The following is a 21586-nucleotide window of genomic DNA, read 5'->3' as shown; positions in this document are numbered from 1 at the left end:
CTTCTAAGAGAGACTAAAATAGCCAGGTAAATGATCACAAATAAAGAACTACAAATTAACTGTTGTAGCAATCGCGTTCTTTTATAGCTTGTGTTATTGTTTTATGTAAAAATTATATAATGCTACTGTCGGCAGACACACGCAATAATTTCCTAGAAAAGATTAATAAAGATATTTTATTCGGGTTTCTTTGTATTTTGAATGCTCATAGAGCATTGGAGTCCGAAGCTTGCACACTGTAGTCAGTTGGATACCTCTGACCCCATGAGTTGTTGTTTATTAACCTCGCAAAGGGTTGCGGATGGAAATTCAGGATTTTGGCACCGCCTTTGCCCAGTAATAAAATTAATTGTCTCATATATATCACCCTAAAACGGTGGAAACGTTATAAGACTGCATCTGTTTTACTGACTAATAGAAAACAACATTTAAACAGCTTTGCTCAGTTTAGAACAACAATATCAATATCAACAATATTACGAGATGATTACTGTTGTTTTAAGAGTTGTTACTTTAGTTATCGGCTTTGGAGGTTAAGCCTCTGACACTGCTCACCGATTACTCTGCGGCGGAGAGTGGTGTCCGCGACACGCGAGAGATCACGAGACCACGCGTGATTTCAACCGCCAATTTCAAACATTTGACTTGCGAAAGGCGAAAGGCTAAAGACGGTGCGCTTGAACACATAACTTTTTTTTGCATCCTGCATGGTTTATTGCCTGCATTCTAGTGATCTTCGCGATGGACGCCGAAACAGAGGTTAGTCATTTACTTTTACAGATTTAAATGTTGTGAACAGTTTTGATTTATCTCACCTGTTTGTCGACAAAATGTTCGTCGTCGTATTTATGATGTTTGGTTACCTGCACTAATGCCGGGTTGTTAAGTTGGTTAGAAACGTTTTTAATCAACACATAGTTGTCATTCAAAACATTTCAGCAATGAAGCTTGCGAACTGCTTGAAAACTTGCTAGTATTCACTTATTTTTAAAACGAAGATATTTATAATTTATCATGGCGGTATCCTATCGTCTTTACGATGAGCTCGGGACTTGTTTTGAAATTTGAATTTAAGAGTGTTCGAAACTTACTCTTAGTTATGTAATCAACTATCAGATATATATGTAAACGAAAGCAGACATTCTTCAATTTTATTTAATTACAATGATTCCCATTCGCAAACCCCGACAAATAAGATTTCGAATAATAAGATCGTCTAGCCGCTCTAGCCTAAAAACAAATAAAGGATAGATGTAGACTAAGGGACAGTAATTCTTGCACAAATTATCTTAACCACACAGAAAAAACATTGTTTGAATTCGTTATTTTGACATAAGGGCCTGGATAAATTTAATTAGAAAGGCTGTGAATTTGAAAGGAAGTGGATTACTATTGCATATATTGGTGTACTTCAAGCACAAACATATTTTAAAGTACTCCAAACACAATCGTATATTGGTGTACTTCAAACACAAACACATTGATGATACTGTAAAGATTTAAGTAGCATAAATTATGTACCCTGTCTATAGGCTTAAGGTCAGATGTAGGCTTTGTATGTTAAAACATAACCTGTTGCATAATAATGCAAATACAACAGCGGCCCTATGCACTTCTGGGGGTGATTAGGAGCAAGAAGAAGAATAATCAAGAAAAAATATTATTGTTTCTGGTTATCCCATCATTAGTTTTGGAAGAAGTTCCAATAGGCTTATGCTTGTGGACCCTTAAGGAATTTAACAATTTGTGGTGTGAGGGGACAATCCCTATAATTTCTGTCGATCAATTTAAAATGACAAATGGCCACACTATTCCAGGATAACTTTGGTAGTAGTTTTTGTTTTTTCCTCCCAAACATATGCACACATGTGGCTACACTTGAAAATCAAGATCTATTCAATTTACAGAAGCTCTGTAAATTGCTAGTTTGCTCAACTATATCAAGTATAAAATATGAAGAATCATATCTCCTTGACAGAAAGCAAGATACTTAAAAACTATTAGAAATTGAACTTATTTTTGATATTTTCTTCAGATACATTATTGGTCATTTTATAGGATAGCAGCAATTTAGATCTTTTCGAAAGACAGATGTCATGTAAAAGATTCTTAAGAAACAGGGTTATTCTCATGTGTCAAAATAATGTGTTTTTTTTACCAGAGATTGATAGAAAGAACACGACAAAGGCGAGAACTGCTTAACCAGAAGATGGGGAAAACCCCAGAAGCAGCCCCGCGCAAACGTCGCACACCTTTGGCAGAAGACTTCATGGATAATATCGTCAAGCAAGAGGCATCTGATGCCCAACAGACATCTGATGGTATAACATTTTCTAAAATGTGTTACAGTGTTGTGCCATCTTTTTGTCGTACTTTGCTGTAATGTTTTGCAAATAAATGGTTTAATTTTCTCATTGTTCAAGCTTTCACTAAGTGAAGACATTTGCTGAAGATTTGAATGGATTTAAAGCAGGTAGTTCAAGGAAAAAGTTAATGTAATATCAACAATCACACAACAAAAGAATCTGCTTCTTTTTTTCTTTATAAAATGATTTCTACTGTACAATTTTGAAAGCAATGATAACTACTGATCAATACTGCAGACTCTCCTAAACGCCAGTGTTTGAGGGATGAAGAAAATAGAATCAAGCCAGATACACCAGCCATCCCTAGTGTGCGTTCACGTCTGCACGACCTTGCAAGTCAACGCCATGAGTGGTCAGATGCGCAAGATGAAGGTTGGGTTTACTGATTGGTGCTACCAGCATATTGATATATCTAGCATACCTTTAGTAACAAAATCATAACCCTGTTTCATGGAGAAGTCATTTTTTTACATATCAGTTCCTCAGCTCAACATGCATAAGCCTTGAGTTTTTATGTTCTTATCTCGGTGCAGAGGACTATATCGGCTTAAAAGTATAGAAACATTTCTCTTGGCCTTTTCCATGTACGCTGTTTAACAATAACAACAGACTTTATTAATCCCAACAGGCAATTTAAACATGGGAGCTTTGCCCTGCGTCCAAAATATATGTATATGGGGGGGGGACCCCAACAACAACACAAACACACACACCTACCCATCACACACACACACACACACCGCTGATAGTTCATCTGTGATTGAGTAGCTGAACTGCGGATGGCACAAAAGATCTTAGTTTAAGTAGAAGTGCAGTGTGGTATTTATTCTTAGTCTTATTTTGTTATCCAAGTGATTCATGATTTCCAGCATTTTACTTCATTGATGGATTTGTGCATATATTATCAGACTGTAGGCAAATATTGAAATATGTAGTAATAATATAGTAGGATTTATATAGTGCATTTACCAACACAGAGGCAAGTTCAATATGTTTTACAAGATGTAATGGGCTTTAGATACTGATGGTGTGTGACAGAGAAGGGCATCATAATCAGGAATCATACAAACACACATGCACAATGAACATTGATAGGAACATGAAAGAATACAGAGAGAAGGTAAAGAAAGTAACAAGGTAAACTGATTACACTAGGCATTTCCAAAGGTATGTAGCATCTCCACTATACAGAGGGGCAGGGCATTCCAGCGACTGCTGAACCTCTCCAGTCCAATACCTGGGACAGTGAAAAAAACAGATGGAAAGAGTGAGCTTACAGAGTTAACATAATTCTAAAAGAACAATGTGTCAAAAATTACTGCAAGATTCCTGACAGGCTGATGAAGAGTATTGACTGATTGATTCAGAGAAAGTGAGTTTTGTGAACAGAAGTAGCTGTATATGCATCTGTTCAGGGGCTAAGTTTTGTCTATGTTGAGCTGTAAAAAAAATATATAAGTCTTAACACTTTTTCCTTACCAAATCACCATTACCTAACATGGTATAGATTTATTAGTTCTTTTATTCACAATGTAGATAATACTTTGCATGTATTAGTATTAAAATGCAAATTGCAGGTGACCATCCAGTTATGATTCCTCAGAAATGTATATCTTTGTATGTCAGACAAGGACCCTATGACACCAGTACCAACACCTAGAAAAAGTCTGTCATCGCCACCAGAAAAGACCAGAACACACGAAAATGGTAGCACTTCACGAAAAACTAGATTTGCCAAGCTGGCACAAAATATCGATCAGTGGGAGGATGACCTCAGCCATCCGACTATTGTGTAAGAACTGTAGAGAAAAGTGGTGTAATAACATAAACAATATTTGTATGCATAAATCTTGGATGTTTATATCCCTAATTAATACTTTAACTGGAAATGATATCCTTGATCTTAGTGTTTCCCCCTTTCCCCCATTTATGCTGAGAATCCATTGTAAATTTGATGAAAAGCCTAGAGAACTAAATGGTTGTTGATTAAATTGACTTCTAATTCTTGTGCAACTGCTTGTTGCTTGTAAATAGTTGCGAACGCTTTGGTGTTGTTCTGAAACTATTGGCGATCGTCTGTTTCAGGAAAGAAGTTGAGACAAAACCACGGTGGCAGCCACCAAAAGCAAAGACACAAACAACAGTCACCCTTGGTTCTTCAAAGAAAGGACCTGCTCCTCCACCACCAGTTGAAGCAGGTCATTTGTCTGTTAAGTCCAGACTAGCCTCTCCCAAAACGGTACCAGCCCCTGTTCTGCCCCAAGTAAAAAGTTCAGAGTCAAAAAACTCTCCTGTGCGTTCCAACAGCAAAGTCGAATTAAACAGTTCCCCAAGACCCTACAAACCATATGAACAAAATGCCAAGGTCTCTCCTGTCAAGTCACCCGTTACTTCTAAGTCCAGTTTGATTGGAACAAAGGTTGCTGAGCTACCCAAAGAAAAAGCAGTACAACTGCCTTTTCCTCTGCCAACAGAACAGCCACAGTCAAAAGTTGGTGAAATGTCAAAATCTGAAGCTACACAGTCTGGCAGGCCACTATCTACTCGCCTTACCAATTGGGAGCAAAAAATAACTGAAACCAAGAAGCTGGAGACTGGAGTGAACCTTAAAGCAGGCACGAATACCCACACAGCACAGACACCCAAGAAAATAGCTACACCTGCTCGTACCCTAAACAGCACATCTGATAGACATGAGGAAGTTCAAATGAGACCAAAGGTTCGCAAGTCGGTGGATGATGAACCTACTGCTCATTCTGTGTCAGCACGCATGTCAGCTTGGGAACAGTTGTCATCTGCCAATGCTGTCAGTGATATCAAGAAAGTTCAACCAGGTGTCTGTACTCCCAGCAAGACTCCTCTGCCCAAGAAGTCTCCCACCAAGCAAGTATCTGTTACCCCTGGCTATCCAGTGGCAGGATCCATCACCCCCAGCAAAAACAGCTCACTTGCAAACACCAAGAGTTTCCAGGAGCGAATCAGAGAGCGTGCATCTGAAATTAACCCATCAGCTGGGGGTGAGAAAACTGGCGAGGGCTTGACTTCTGGCACCAACAGCAAACTGTCGCCATCCAAGGCCAGCCCAGCCATGAAGACTGTACAGCAGAGATTGTTGGAGCAGACACAGAGTACAGATATGGCTCAACGACTGAGACAAGAACGCATGGCTGAGCTACAATCAATCCAAAACCGCTGGAAAAATGGACTCTTGAAAGAAGGAGATGATGTGAGTAAATATTTTTAGTCATAAGTAGATTTGACATTAAATATGACTAAATAATCTAAGAATAATAATACTGTTATTGCATTAAAACATTAAAATGTGTAGCTCCTTGTTTTGTTTTTTATTTAATTATTATTATTATTATTTGTAGACACCTCAAACACCATCTGAGAAGAGACAAGCCAGCAGAGAAAAGGCCAGAGCTGGTATGTGATGTACTTTTAGATTTATTGAAGTCAACTTTTTAAATTCCATAAATATTTGACTTTGATTTGTGCAATGCATCAAAAGCAGTGTTGGCTGTGGAACATTTGTAAGGTAATGTCAGTAAGGGCAAAATCATGAGAAATGAGGCTTTCTGCAGAAATTATCTGAGCTGTTTTGAACTTTTAGGTGGAAAATATAACAAGAAATAATTCAGATTCTGTAAGTTTTTTTGTTTTTTTTTTTAAAAAAGCTTTAGTTTTGGTGATGACCACTTTTATGGCAGAGGTTCTTGCTCTGTATTCCTTTTAGATAGAGATAATGAAATAGCAAAAGTAGAAATGGATGCTGATCAAAGTAAGTCTTTTAGAAGGCAGTGTACCAGGAATTCCTATACAGTCATACCAGACTATCTCAATGTACGTCATTCTGGAAAATGAGCTGGATTGTGGGGAGCAGATAAACAAGGGTTAGAGTGCTGGTGTCTGAACCAGTGTAGCACAGTTCACTTTTCCGAGTTGACCCAGCTGGTGGGAATGGGTATCTGACTCCTTAGAGGGTTGGGGAAGGTAAGGCAGGGAGTGGGGAAGAGATGGACACTGCCCTGGCATAAAAATCACCCTCCAGTGACCTGGAATTTTGTTACAGGCAGATCAGAGCTTTTGGTTTGTTTTTTAAACCAATACATTGCAGCAAAAGAAATTAAATAGCATGCAGATAGTCAAGTATGACTGTATTTGGCTTTTCACTAGCCACATTTCACACATTTTTATTTTATCTATCAAATTTGCTTCTTGAAATTTTTTTTTCTTCGCACATTTTAAAATATGACCATTAGATATTAGAGATCATGTGATTATAACTAATCAATGTGTTTTCATCCCATATAGCAGTTTGTGGCATTAAGGAGGAGGGGTTTCATTTGGAAATGCATGTTCTGTGTGTTACTCTGAATCTGTTTTAAATCAGTAACTGATGGATGAGGTGGTATGGGTTTCGTTTTTAAATTTTACTCTTTTAAAATAAAAGATTGTATTTAAAGTTCGTACAGTGGACATAGTTTTGTGATACAGAGCATATTTTATTTGTATGTTCTGATCATGAATAGCACATTGAGGATCTGAACTTTCTTGCTTGAAGTTGAATTCACATGTTTATTGTCAATGATACATTCATATACAGATTTTGAAAACAAACTGTCCGCAATGGGATTTGAAGTTAAGCAGCAAGAAGAAAATGAAAAGAAGGCCCAGTCCCAAAGCCATCTACCTCTTAGACCACCCCCACCTCCATCAATGAATACACTTCAAAGCAGCATCACCAAGGCAGATAAACCTCAATGCTCTACAAGTCTCTTTGGTATAGTTAGCAAGAAGAAAGAGACCTTTGCTAGTACTACACCTGCACCGGCTACCAAAGGGAGTCGCAAGGTCAAATTTGATGACAGTTTTGACAGCGATGACAGTGAGGCCTCCATTGCCAAGAAGCCCAATGTGCAGTCAGTGGTGCAGGTTACTGTTGAAGTCAGTTCTCACCATACTGAGGTGCCTGATTCAGACAGCACAGATGTCCTGACTGAAACAACTGAAGATCCTGAAACCAGCGAAGGAGAGGTGGTCCTACGTCACCCCTGCCCTGCTGGCACACAGTCCCAGAAACCAAAGAGAGAAGATGATGAGGATTTGAGCCTTAGTGCCTTCGTTCCAGCTTCTGTTAGGCGTCAAAGCATTCTGCCTTCACCTCAGAGGCAAACTAGTCAAAACCTGGATTCCAGTCTTGACAGCACAGACAGTTTTGATGTGCCTGGTAGGTCTTTATATTATTTGATGTTGCTGTTTTCCTCTTGTGTGATATGTCTTACCATTCTAGACTGAAGGTATTTTCAATTATCATTTAGGCATGATCTGGAATATGCCCATGATCTTAGTACGTCTCACATTATGAACCCTAACATGATTTACCAAAGTTCAAGCAGTTGACTTGAGCAGCATTTGATACCGTAGATCATTCTATACTTCTATACCAACCAGCAGTCTTTTAGTATTCGTGATGTTGCTTTGTTCTGGTTTCCATCCTATCTCGTGGACCAAACCCAAACAGAGTGTGTGTGTGTGTGAATATTTCTGTTTAAAGATTATATGACAGAAACCAGTTGAACACACCTGAAAAGTGCTGTTGCATTTAAACAGAAATGTGTCACATTATAAGCATATATATAATTATTGAATGTGGTCTAAACTATAAAATCATTGCTTTTTTGTTTTGTTTGTTTTTTTCAGTGGTGAATTAACAGGTTTAAAAATAACTCATTGATTTCCCCACAAGCTATGTTATCCCTTTGTGTTGCAGGTGCTGGTCCAGACATTCACAAGAGCACGGTGGACCTTGTTCGTCTTGGCAAGCAATATTCACAAAGTTCTAGTAGCTTGACTAGTCAGAGTACTGCTGGTAGCACCACAGACCTAACTGAGGGTCAGTCACGCTCTGGTTATTGCCCAGAGGACACAGATGACTCGGCTGATAATCGGGATGCCATCGCAGACCTCCTAAATGAGGCCATGGATTCAGACAAGGAAGATAGTCCTGTGGTGGTGGGTTTCATTTACTTTTTGCTGTAAATCGAGACATTGTAGAATCTATTATAAAAACGTGAAATTTAAAATATCATTTATTAAAAGGTGCCTTATCCAATGTTAACACTTTTTAAAAAAAAAAATTCCACAGCTAAGAAGACGCAGTCACCTTAAGGCAACACAAGAAGAAGATCTACCCTTCACCCTCAGCTCTTACAGAGCAAGCAGGTAAACAAAGTATTTTATTTTTTAATGCTCAATATTGCAGATTAAAAAGAATGAAAGGGAAATATTCTCCCAGATTTGGGGAATATAATATCTTGAATTGAGCTTTAGTCATTTGTTGGGGTAAGGTAGAATGACAAAAAAATGACTTTCAATCATTTTAATAACATACTTTGCAAATTTCTTTGAGACTATTTTGCTTCTAAGAGGTTAGTTAAAAGAGTACTGTATTTCAGAATGCACAGCAGTTAGTAGTAATCTGAGATTTCTTTAAGATAAATTTTTTTTATTCTCTAAACCTCTTTGCATAAAATGAGCATCCTTGTGAATCAGGAACTCCCAGATAGCTGAAGTGAAGCAAACTATCGTGCGCAACAGTAAATATGCCAACATGCATGTGGAAGAAGAGCCAGTGGAAATGCCAACACCCCCAGTTCCTACTGTGTCCCGTCAGAGTATTCATGAGAGAATCAAGGTATTGTTTAGATTTGCATTGAAATATATGGGGACAAATTCGTCTAATAAGTTCTTGATACATTCCATTAATAAATTTTCACTTCCTCCGCTGACGGTAGTGGTGCTTGTCCCAAGAATTTTGGTTTCTTTTTATTAAGGAGTTTTGACGAATATCCTAAGCATCCATTGCTTTAAATCAAGTTGTAATGATCCTACACACTTGTTCAGTGTCACCAATGTGTATGTTTTCAACAGGAGTTGCAAGAACTTGTTCAGCAAGAACAGAATGTCATCATGCAGACAAGCAATGCTTTGAACCAGTGCTTCTCTAATAGTTCCTACTTCGCTGGTTCTGCTGAACAGGTGGAATGCAACAGACTGCTGCTGATCGCTTGTAAGCTTCATCAGCTTATTCTCTTTTGTTTGAAAAAAGAAAAACTAAGAAATGCAATGTGGCCATTGAGTGCTTATTTATTCAGCTGTAAGTTGAAACATGAGAATGGGTCTTGGTTTTACAGGTCAGAAACGTCAGGCTTTCTTGACAGAGATCCAACGTCTGAAAAACACTGGTTGTTTGGATCCTGCTGGGCCTGGACCCAAAGGCTCCCTGACAATAAGTGACATTCGCCTGCCCTTGAAGAAGGATTTTGTGACCAAGATAGGAACCTCTCAAGGTATATCAAGAAGACCACTTGTTAAATTTCTTAAGTTACTTGACATGAACTAGAGTGCTTTGGATGAGACAAAAAGTTTATTTGACCTCCAAATCTTTTGCAGACACAACCACATACTACTTCATCTTAGTGCTTCGTAATGGGCCACAACTAATCTGCACTCAGATGCTGTCTACACATGACCCCATGATGCGTGGTAGCCTTGATTTTCCCAACCTTATTAAAATCAATGGCATCACAGGCAGCTTCAAGTTGAATCTGGACATATACTGCATGGTGAGTTAATTTAATACATTCTGTACCTTACAAATAAAGTGGCATCTCAGATCACGTCCACTGTTTGTCCAGTTCCTACCAAATTTGGCAGGAACATTTATTTCAGTTACTTAAATACAGTGATTGGCAGGCATACGCTGCTTCTGAGCATGTTAATTTCTTGCATTCTTAAATGTTACTGCAGGCTTCAGATGAAACAATGCTGAGCAGAAGCAATTGTAACATCTTTTATGTTGAGCAAATGTGGATAACATGATAATTTAAAATTGTCTAATAAAAGCAAGACAGGAGGGTAACAGCAAAAAATCAGGGGAGAGAACAATTGGGAAGTGTGTTGCTGGTAAAAAATTTTGTTGCTCCCTTCATTTGAAACTTTGTTCGGAACATGATTTGATAATTTGTCACATTGGATAGGTACATCTAAAGTGTAACCGTTTCACTTTTTTGTACCATTAAAGATAGCTAACATCAGAAGCATTGATATGTATGGGGTTTTGTTGCTCTGGTTTGTATATGTGTGTGTGTGTAGACATATTGCATTAGAAAATATGGCAAAGATTTTTTTTTATACCAGGAGTCCAGTTAAACTAGACTTTAAACTTTGGGTGAGTGAAGGTGCATTAAACTTGAATGGCACTTAAACACCAGTAGGAAACTGCGTGTGTTGAATGCTGTTTACGCCCGTTTGTAAATTTTAATAGTGGCTGTCACATCAAAGGTAAAGTGCTAAAATGTCATGCTCCAGGTTATTTTCTGTTACAGTCAGTATCTCGTGAGCCTGCAGGAAAAGACAAGAAAAAGAAAACCCCCAAGAAGGGCAAAAGTGGAAGCAGCATGACAGGTACTGCAGCCCATTTGGGGAGGGTTGAAACTTGTAAGAAGTTACCAGCAGTTCCTCTTCTTTCCAGGCGGAGCACTTAGTTTTGCTGACCTATGCACTCATCCTGCCCTTATTGTTGCTTTTTGACTGCAAATAGCTGGCTGTGACTTCTCTGAACGAGTGCTTTTGGTAGTGCAATAAATGTTGGAGGGTGAAATTATCCCCTGAGGTCTACATGCAGCTTTGACAAGCTGCTTGCTTCTTTCCAAGTAGATTGTTTTGCATTGTACAGTATTAAAATAAATAGACTTTAGGAAAACGTTTAGAAAAAAATGGAGAGGTGTTTCTTTACTCTGATCATTCTTCATCTGGCCATCATATTTTATGTGTGTATTTTAGAAACTATTATATTATAAGCAATAAGTCAAAAGCAATTATTTTAGTCTGAAGTGGCTAAACTTTCTACTCGAAAATTAGAATGTCTTGCCCCTCTTGCCTGTGGTTTTCAACATCTTTTGTGGACATCATGTGAGAAGTCCTTCACAATCATCATACTTCCATTGGTGGGAGGCAGATGTGCAACCTGTGCTTTGCAGATGACTTTGATCTGATGGTGGGAACCAACAGTGAGCTGCAAGATACTACCAAGAGACGGAAAAAAACGGTGCAAATGCAAATGGAAACCAGCACTAACAAGAATGAAGTCATGGTTAACAGCACCAACAAACAATAAATCTACGTGAATGGAGTATATTTTGAGCATGGGAACAGCTTTAAATACTAGGGAGCCACCCTTTCCAAAGATGGCACATCTATATCAGGATGACAGCAACAGCCAGACTAGACAGGATCTGAATCAGCTATAGCAGGTTTACTACAAAGTACAAACTGTACAAGTTCCTCATATTTCCATGGCACTCTAGAAGACTGTCTTTGAAGATATCTTCAAAAAAGGTTGATGATAAAGTGGTCGGAGGAAAAACTGGCTTAAAAACTGCAAGGAGCAGCCAGGACATTTTGTGAGCGACCTACTCAAGACTGGCCTAAGTGGCCTTGTCAGCTGCATGTGTTCTTTCCAGACAACCACTACCAGCAGACCGACATAGCTGTTGGGACAAGTGAATAAAAGAATGATGTTTGTAGGCCTATATGTCAAGAGGTGTCCGATCACTTAATCCCCAGACACTTCATCCCCTAGACTTTTAATCCCCAGACACTTCATCCCCGACACTTCATCCCCGGCACTTAATCCCCAGGCACTTAATCCTTTATAAAGCATTATGTAATGCTTCTGTCAAAGCATTGAATTAGAATACGTCATCCCCACACACTTATTCCTGACAACATTGTAGAGAGATATGAGTCAATGGATCGTCTTCTGTACCTCCGATCATTAGCTTACCTTTCATATTGATTAACAGCAATTACCTCGCGAACACTCAAGAACAATTTTCATATCATATTGTTGAAGAACATTAAATTTACTAACTTATATGAACTTTAACTAATGTTGTAGATGTTCAAATGACGTTGAAGTTAATAGCATGGTTTGAATTTGAATTATTTGAATTTCAATTAAATTTTTCGCTGACTTCATAATTTTTATAGTTAAGGATTTAGTTTAGGGATTAAGTGTCTGGGGATTAAGTGCTTAGGGATTAAAAGTCTAGGGGATGAAGTGTCTGGGGATTAAGTGACTGGGAACCATGTCAAGAATCGGAAGGGGATGTTTTCATCCATTTTGTGGAAAAAGTATTTTATACTAGGCTTTACACAATCTTTTGGGGAGAGGGAGAAAAGAATTCCATAACTTTAGTCCTATAAGCCGTCACCCATTTCTGCTACTAAAAGAGTTTATGAAGTATGAAGGGATTCATTTTATTGATGGTTTAATTAGTTTAGTGCAAATATAATATTAGGTAGTACTTTTGACTAATACTGTGGATTTTTTGTTTTAGTCACCTCTTCTTTGCAGATTGCTTATTATAATTCTGTGCACATTTTTCTTTTGCACGCTGTATTTGTGGGCAATAACATTCTTCTTAGAAACTCTACCTAGTAAAACATGACTTAAAAAAAATGTCATTCAGATAAAACATTGTGACACTGCATAAGGTTTACCTCTCTCTTAATTTAATTTTACAGCGACATATTTAATTTCTAAAGGATCCCTTTGTTTTAAATGGTTCAAGACAGTGATAGCATTAATAACAGTAAAGTAATAGTACATATTGGTGGATGCACAAAATGTGCTTTAGCTTAAAATCCAAAATATTATGCTTCTCAGTCCTTAATCATGCCTGCAGAGAAGTGCACCTGAAAGACTCCTGTTGTCTTACAAAGAAATTTCATTTCACATTTCAAAGTAAGGTTTTGTTCTAGAGGTCTAGAAAAACTATGAAGCATCTACTATTTTTAGCAGCTAGCATACAGTATATTCAACAAAAAAAATTGTGTTCTTTTTTAAAAGACCTAAATCTGCTAATAATCACAGTTCCCAGTCCTGGCGGTCCAATGGCAGTTCATACAACAAGTTTCACACAAGTCACCAGTGTGCAGCTAACCATGAAGTCTTTGGACAGAAACAGTTTTCAACTTGAACGAGTATGTTTATTTGCTACAATTAATATTTTTTATACATCTTGTAATAAAACAAAAAGTTTTGTTCATCTGGAAATCCCAGAAAATTCTTTTTTTTTTTATTATTATTATTATTACTATTGTTGAAAATCAGAGGTTAAAAGTTTGCAAGAATTAACATTTTTATTGTTTATATTTAATGCTAGGGATGACTTAGCTACTTTTCCCCCTAGAAATCTGGGTTGTATTGGCTGTGTAAGCCCTTTTGCTCATTGGAAGACAAAAAAAATTTCATCTAAAACAACAGCCAACTATCTTGGATAGCAATACAAGTTTTTCAGGTGACATCTGTAGTACATTTAAAAGTCTTTTACTGTCTTCTTTATCTTAAAGTGAATGACAATAACTGTGCTGGCTGTAACATTTTATGGTGAAGGATAAACCCTGTCAATGTTCATATTAGTTCAGTCTTTCATGTGTGTCGTATTCCAATAGTTCTCTAAGGTGCAAGATAACTGATTTATAATTAATAAACGATTAAGATAATTTATTAATAACATATTAACCATTCTGCTTTCCAGCTTCCCTTCTTATCACCTCTTCATGGCACTATATACCTCAGCCTTAAATGCCTGATGGAAGCAAATGTGGAAGAAAAGGGATTTCTGGTAAGATCTGCGATAAATGCATTTTAATTGCTCAAAAGCCTGAAACTATCAATCAGCTTCATGCTTATGTATACATAAATTCACACTAGCACCAAATGTATTTACATTCTATCGTTTTATATTTATATTTAAGGAATGTTGGTAACAATTTGGTATTATTATTTTTTAAGTGTTAATATTGAATGCTGTTTTACAGACTATGTTCGAAGATGTAAGTGGACTGGGGTCCTGGCATCGGCGGTGGTGTGTTCTAGCTGGTAATAAACTGCAGTTCTGGAAATACCCTGATGATGAGACTAGAAAGGTAAATCTATAACCCTTTTTTCAATAAACTTTTATACTGAATGTCATCAGTGCTAAAATTAAAATGAAAACACTGGATACTTAATTTTTTACCCTACCTTCTGCTTGTTTTCAGGATCCTATGGGATACATCGACTTGAAAAGATGCATAACAGAAAAGGTTGGTCTTATTGCACGAGATATTTGTGCTCGACCACACACATTTGAATTGCTGACAGTGCGGCAGCCTTGCAGGGGTGAAAAAGACACACTCATTACCAAAACCTACAGCACTATGACAACAGTCAGGTAGGCCATCTCACCTTCCAATGACAAATTTTAATGCCATTATTTTATAATAACTTTGATAAGTGTTACTTTCCCAAATTCACACATGTTCACAACTTACTTTTATTTTTTTTATTATTATTGATCAGATACATGCTGTCAGCAGACACAAAGGAGGAGCGCATTGTGTGGTGCAACAAGATGAATCGGGCATTGGCTAATATTCGTACATGGCATGCTGATGCTTTGCGACCTGCGTCCAAGTAGATTAAGAACTAATGCCCCATAAGTTTGTCTGCAAGCAAAATGTGCATCCAAGCTGTTGATCAGCTCATAATAAGTTCATCTGAATATGAAGTTAGCCTATGTCTTCGTTATTGTTGTACATACTGTGTTTGCCTGCAACTGTTAACAAAGGCTTGTGTGATGTAAAATGGATTAGTCTGTGATAGAGCAACAAAGAACAGTTACCCCTGTCCTCCTGTCTTTCCTTCTATCTAGGTTTTGAGTGGATGCATATGCTGCTACAGCAATCCTTAAGATATTAATGCACCGTATTTAGAACAAGTTGTTAGAAAATTAAGTATATAATCATGTTTTTATGTAAGCGTTTTGGTCTCTTCCTTGCTAAACTTAGTTTGTGTTGAAAAATTATAGGTTTTTAAAGATGCTGCTAAGAAAATCTCCACCATGCTTTTTCAAGTATTGTGCAAGTAAGACCACTGTATTCTTTAACAATGTTTTGTGTACATTTTTATACAATGGACCAGCAAACATCACAATGTAATTGTGAAGGTTCATGAAAGTTTCACAGACCAGTGTTTATGGAGGTGACCTTATCAGGCAAAGTTATTGTTTTCTGTCAGGAATGATGTAAGATGGTTGTAAATATTCTTATATGCTTGCTGACCAATGACTTGCATATCTGTCTGCCAAGTTTCCCCTCAACACATTGCATATAATGTGCTGCAGGAGGAATGACATGCACTTTTGTTGCAACTGGTATTGCCATGTCAAAGATCATGTGGTACCATGTCCTTGATCACAAAATTAACTAATATTTGTGCTTCCATCTTAAAAGGCATGTTATACATATTGTGCAGTGCTGCAGTAATACACTTTTTAATGACTGTTAATATAAAAAGCAATTATGTGACATAACCTTTGTAATAAGAAATGCATGGTAATTTTTTTTGTGGTTTTCAATAATTAATATGTGGTAAGTCTATAACAGTTACAGGTGAAAGGAACTATTGTTGGAAATGTAAATCACATCGCTGCTTTTCATTTATTTGAAATAAAAATTTAAAGTTCTCTGAACTTGTGAAGCTGTATTTCTGCAAATCAAGCTTCAAATAAATGTACCAGACTAAATATATTTTTTTTTTTGTAAATGATTGTCAGCATGTTTAATAATACATCAAAAGAATGCAAACCGAACAAATGTTAGTTCTACAAGCTTCTGCTGCCTTCGCCATAGGTGTCATACTTTTCATGTTCTGTAGTTTACGCTTTATTTCTAAGCACCTATGAACTGACACGCAGTGATAGTCTTGGTATAGTGTATAATCAAGTTATCTAATACTGCTAAGGCACTATCAATGTATTTATAATGTCTACATAAATAACTACAGTCAAACATTTGTCTTGTGGTTTTCATGCTTGGTCTGATGCTTTGTAGTTGTAAAAGCATTTGATGAGAAAATATAAATTCTGAATGACAAAATAAAACTAAAATTGACCTTGATTTGGAACCCACAGAAAAAGAATCTTTATGTAAGCATTATAACTGTTATTCACCCTCTAGCACTTGAAAGGCATTACCAAAGCATTCTAGAAGTCAAAAAGCATGTAATGTCACTTCTTTAAAATGAGGATGGAGTTCAGGTGTCATCTCCTACCCAGTTCCATGGGATGCATATTAGACCATCTTGCATCACAGAATAATAGTGTGATATGCGTAGGGAAGACTGGTTGAAGAGGATGCAGTAGCGCCAGTAGTCGTCTGTCAAACGCTGGCAACAACTGATCATTTGATGTGGTGTCACGCTGTCATCTTTGCTCAGCATTTTTAGCTCTAGAAGCCTCATGCACTCTTTAACACACTCCTCCTCCTGCTGTAGGTAACTGTGATGTATAAACAAATGTCTTAATGATTATGAACTCAGTTCATACAATTGAATGTAGACCTGTTATACAGTCAAACATTTATAGCTAGATTACAATTTAACAATTTAAATTTACAACTTGAACAGAAAAGAGCCTTGTTTCCATTAAAACTGCCTAAACAAAATTTTATAATGGCTGTTTCCATATTTGGAATTAATCATACCTGTTGATTCCTGTAAGAATGCTGTAGGCTTCCATCATTCTCTGACTGATAAAATCAACAACCAAAACGCCTGGCACAGATGCAGGAATCAAGAATGATCCTGCTGATGACAAAGCCAATGGTCCACTTTCTCTGGCGCCATTCAAAGAAATGATACTATATAAGTTAAAAATGGATTAGGTTAACATTGTACTGATATACTACTTTCTGTGAAACTTCCAGGAAAATGGGTGCTTGCATTTAAAAAAAAAATATTAAAATGGTGGCCTGGATAAAGTAGCAATCTCTGTTGTAAAGATGTAGCCACATAAAGAACAGATTTCATCATATTACTAAGGTCATCTAATGTGACCACAGGAGCAAACTTACCCTTCAACTACCATCTCCAGTCCTGATAAATCCTTATTTTTAAAAGTCTGTGCAACGTAATCCTGACAGCGGCGAAGAGAATTGAGCAGCTTGTTCAAAAGCAGCTCATATTCCTCTGCCATAACCTGGAAATATCACAAGAATATATGCTGTATGCAATATGTGTGTGTATATATATCCTATATCTGTTTAGGCATGTATCTGAAAAACAAAAGAGCGTTTCCCAGATTTGGGAAAATGAAATCCTACACCAAGCTTTACTTGGCCGTAAGAAAAAAAAACCTGGCACCCAACTTGTACTTTAAGAAAGAATGAATCTAACTTGACTGTGTGATCTCTCGTGTCGGACCACCCTGATATCGTTCAGCAGCTCTGACAACTTGACTTCCATGTACGGCAGGCGCTCAAGCACAGCATCATAGCCCGGAACAGATACAAGCAGCTGGAAACAGATCATGCTTATTAATTTGTCAATTTTACTGAGTGATGTGACATTTGTTAACTGTAATTGTCATGTAAGTTTTGACAACAAATATGTTCCTAAAGGCTGATCAAAATGATTAATCAATGCACACTGCTCACCTTCATCCACGCTGTTGGGACATCTTCACTGCTCAGAATTATCTCCCCAAGGCGGCTTACCCCTGTTGTATTGCTGAAAACCAGTTTCCGATCTATAATGACAGAAATTTCCCATGACCAAGATTAACTGTGTATAAGTAAATTTAACTTGGGATTGTCTATGCTCAAGTGAAGATCAAGGGGATGAAAAAATTTCTATAATGGTAAATGTGCTTGAAAAGCTTGCTATGTATTATATATTAACACTGACTTTACAGTGCTAGGCTTATTATTGTGACCAGACTGATGTTCAAACATGTAATATTGTTTTCTCCTCCACACACCACATGAAATTTTACTGCAGTGTGAATTTACTGCATTTGGTGATTTATAGTGCAGCTTACAAGCTGATTCCAATTTCATCAACAATGAATCTGAGTACTATGACTTACAATACACAGAAAAATAAAGAATACAAGTAATGCTACATGAAACTGATACAATTATAATTTTACATTGTTTCAAAACATCAAGACCTCTGTCCTATTGCAGATAGTATATCTTCTTATACAAAGAGCAAGACAATTTTGATCAAGATATTCACAACGTTATCAAAATGGCATCTGATGAGATCAAAACCTTTTTAAACCCTCCCAAAGACCTCTCTTTAAATTTTTTTTTTTTCACTTTAAACATAGGTAGGGAGAATTTTTTAAAGCATTCTTTTACCTTTGAGAACACTTTTGATAAAATGTGGATGCTCCGAATAAAGTCTGTAAAAGGATTTCAGGCACCCACGGAAGTGAGACACTCCCCAGACGCTATCCCAGCGAATTTCTTGAAGACTAAGTGCAGCATTCAGCATGTCACACAGGCGGTTTATGTCTTCCTGAACATATTGCATGGAGCTGGCCTGCTTTCGTGAATGCATTATATTCAATGAGAGCCAAGACCTGCAAACATCATGCCCTTAAAAGAGTTATTTGTTGAAACAATGGCATGTACATTATGTTTGTGCAGTATAAAACCCCTTTCAGATCCAAATTTGATCCCTATAATTTCGACAATTAATATTTCAAAGCAAATCTCATTTAAACACACCTATTTCTCACTATAAGAATGAACAAACTAACAAATAAAAGTCTATCTTGTGATATTCATGAAACTAAGATCTAAATGCACAATAGCTACTCCTGCAACCTTACTTTAGAGTCAGTTGTGGTGCTTGTTTGGGGATCCTTTGGTTGGGATGCTGCTGGTCTGTAGCATCATAGTAGGAAGAATGCCATTTTATTGGACGAAACATTCTGCTGGCCTTTGTTATAGATGTCGGGGGAATTGTGTTAAGATAATCCAAGGACAGACCACATGACCGGAGAACTGTTATCACAGTATCACGTAGTGTCTTGGTAGTAAGCGGTATTGTTACTCGTTTCATTTGACCTTGACAAAGCATGCAAACATACCAAATGTTTATAACAAAAATGGCCAGAAGAATTTAATGTACTTTTATTTCATGCACATGTGTCCATAAGTAATAAGCTATCATCAGTTCTAAATGTTGAAACCAGCAGGCTTGCTTTCCCTGTCTTTATGTATTTCTTACCTAAAGTACATAACTACTACTTGATAAAGATAAATACTATTCTCAGTCTGCTGTGAGGTCTGATCAATAACATTGCCAAAACAAACAGCTACAGGCTCAGACTCCTAAAAACAGAGGTAACTGAAATCCTTACCATCATGTGTATCAGATGATTTTCTTGTATATCTCACATAAAAAACTACTCCGTTGGCTGAGCTTTTCCACCCATTTGCAGTGATGCAACATACTCACTTAGTTTTTTCAACGATTCCTCATTTACTGCCTAAAGAAGCATAAAAAAATAAGATTGTACAGATAACAAATTTCAAAATGATCACTTTGTTATCTGATAATTAGTTATCTATGTACAATGCTAAATGCGAAATAGGAAACATGTATTTTACATCAAAAAAGTTCCCATCATTAATTTTTTTTTTTCACAAATATCAAGTTTTAGTCAGTCTTCTTTATCTTCAAAAAGAGGAATTAGCCCAGGGTATGATATGGAAAAACTATACCCTTTCTTTTGGAAACTGTCCAAACAAGTCTGGATGGACAGTAAAATAAAAAGGCCTTAAAGCTGTTGACACCTCTTGAGTTGTCAAAAAGCGAATTGTTCCCAGGAATACTTGGCTGCCTCTTTGTAATGTTCTGCAAAATAAACAACAGCACTGAAATTTGTTGTGAGTTCACAGCAAACATCATTATTTCCTCTCTCTCTCTTGAAAAGTTCATTTGTCCATAAGAAACATCAAAATTAGTTCATGATCTAAGAATTGTTAGGATTAACAAAAAATACCATATTTCATGTTACAATTGTTCCAAGAACTAAAAAGCCATTTATAAGAATAGTTATGTTTATGTCAGTCTAAAATCATGCTTCATAAAATCCTAAATATCTTCTCCGCAAAATTTTATTGAATTGTTACAAATATAAGTAACCAATGAACTATAATTAAGTACTTACAATTATTTGCATTTATTATAATTATGTTCATTTCTTGTGCATGATTTTCTTGTGCATATCAGATTATTATAGCCAAGCATTTCGTCGGCCTGAACAGCAGCTTGAATACAAATCCATATTGTGCCCACTTCATGATTCTTTCCTATGAAAAAGCTTACCATGACTTATCAAAGGATTTAAAATCTCTATCTGTAGTTAAAAGTAATTAATACTATTTCATTTCTAATGTTATAGTGGCTATAATATTGTGATAGCACTTTGCAAAAGGCAACAGTTTCATGTTTTTGTGGAGGTGGGGGGGGCTTCTATTACCCTTCCCATAAAAAACAGACAACAATAATTTTGATTTACGATATGCAGCATTTATGGTTATAAGTACTCATATATGTTTGCTCACGCAAATGCAGCTGTTAAAAACTAATACATTTAATACTGCAGCTTATTTTCCTTGAGTTCATAATGTCTGCTTCACGATGATAAACTATATCGATCGATATATATATATTGTGTGTGTACAAATGTTTTTATTGAAATCATCATAGTATATATATAACACGGTTACCTTATGAATGCAGCTTGCATGTTGAAATTTTTAAGTCAGCTATTGCCAGAGAAAGAAAACAAAATGCACACAAAAAGTCACATGTTTGATGATTAATGATTCTTCTTTTTCAATAGTTTGTTCATTTTGATAAATTTTCTCAAACTAGGATTATTGTTGTCTTCGTTTCAAGGGCAATGTCTTTTTTCCTTTTCTTTTGTTAGCACGCACTTTCATCGTGGGCAGAGTTAAACATTTCGTAAAAAAAAAAGTATTTCATAAGATTTTGTTTTGCCAACCACAAAAATATAGAGCTGATATCTGTTCGAAAGCCCTGTTAAAAAGTTAACTTATCAGCATGTATCGAGACCAAAGATCGTGCTGAGCACGAAACTGAAGTTATCGCCCCTAACATTTCATATTTACAGTTATCCATTCCAGCTACTTGCAGGTCAATCATTCAATCAGCTTCAAACATTTTCCGGAAAGAAACCAAATATATTTCTCCAAGTTTCCAAGCCTTCGGAGTGTATGTGTCTGTGTTACTTTTCTCTATGTCACAAAGGGAATTATAAGAAAGTTATCGTCTGCTTGTA

The 21586-nt window shown here is 36.7% G+C and overlaps 2 protein-coding genes across 2 annotated transcripts; one reads left to right on the top strand and one right to left on the bottom strand.

Moving 5' to 3' along the window:
* Positions 1-618: 618 nt before the first annotated feature.
* Positions 619-16274, top strand: LOC112553358 (anillin-like). The gene is made up of 19 exons (XM_025220518.1): positions 619-759; positions 2162-2321; positions 2604-2738; positions 3993-4158; positions 4452-5592; positions 5741-5795; positions 6976-7599; positions 8143-8384; positions 8518-8594; positions 8925-9066; positions 9303-9441; positions 9566-9721; positions 9825-9997; positions 10760-10838; positions 13312-13421; positions 13979-14065; positions 14262-14369; positions 14484-14656; positions 14785-16274. The coding sequence occupies exons 1-19, from the start codon at positions 742-744 to the stop codon at positions 14900-14902; spliced, it is 3903 nt and encodes a 1300-aa protein (XP_025076303.1). The 5' UTR covers positions 619-741; the 3' UTR covers positions 14903-16274.
* Positions 16014-21507, bottom strand: LOC112577408 (T-cell activation inhibitor, mitochondrial-like). The gene is made up of 10 exons (XM_025260472.1): positions 21012-21507; positions 20001-20133; positions 19708-19765; positions 19103-19340; positions 18627-18850; positions 17919-18010; positions 17659-17778; positions 17337-17461; positions 16968-17099; positions 16014-16762 (listed from the first exon to the last, which is right to left on the bottom strand). Exons 1-10 carry the CDS (start codon positions 21029-21031, stop codon positions 16519-16521), a joined length of 1386 nt encoding a protein of 461 aa, XP_025116257.1. The 5' UTR covers positions 21032-21507; the 3' UTR covers positions 16014-16518.
* Positions 21508-21586: the final 79 nt, after the last annotated feature.

Source organism: Pomacea canaliculata, linkage group LG12, assembly GCF_003073045.1.
Source record: "Pomacea canaliculata isolate SZHN2017 linkage group LG12, ASM307304v1, whole genome shotgun sequence".
In the NCBI taxonomy this organism is placed as follows: domain Eukaryota; kingdom Metazoa; phylum Mollusca; class Gastropoda; order Architaenioglossa; family Ampullariidae; genus Pomacea; species Pomacea canaliculata.
Note: the sequence above shows the minus strand (reverse complement) of the source record. Positions and strands in the feature narration are given on the sequence as shown.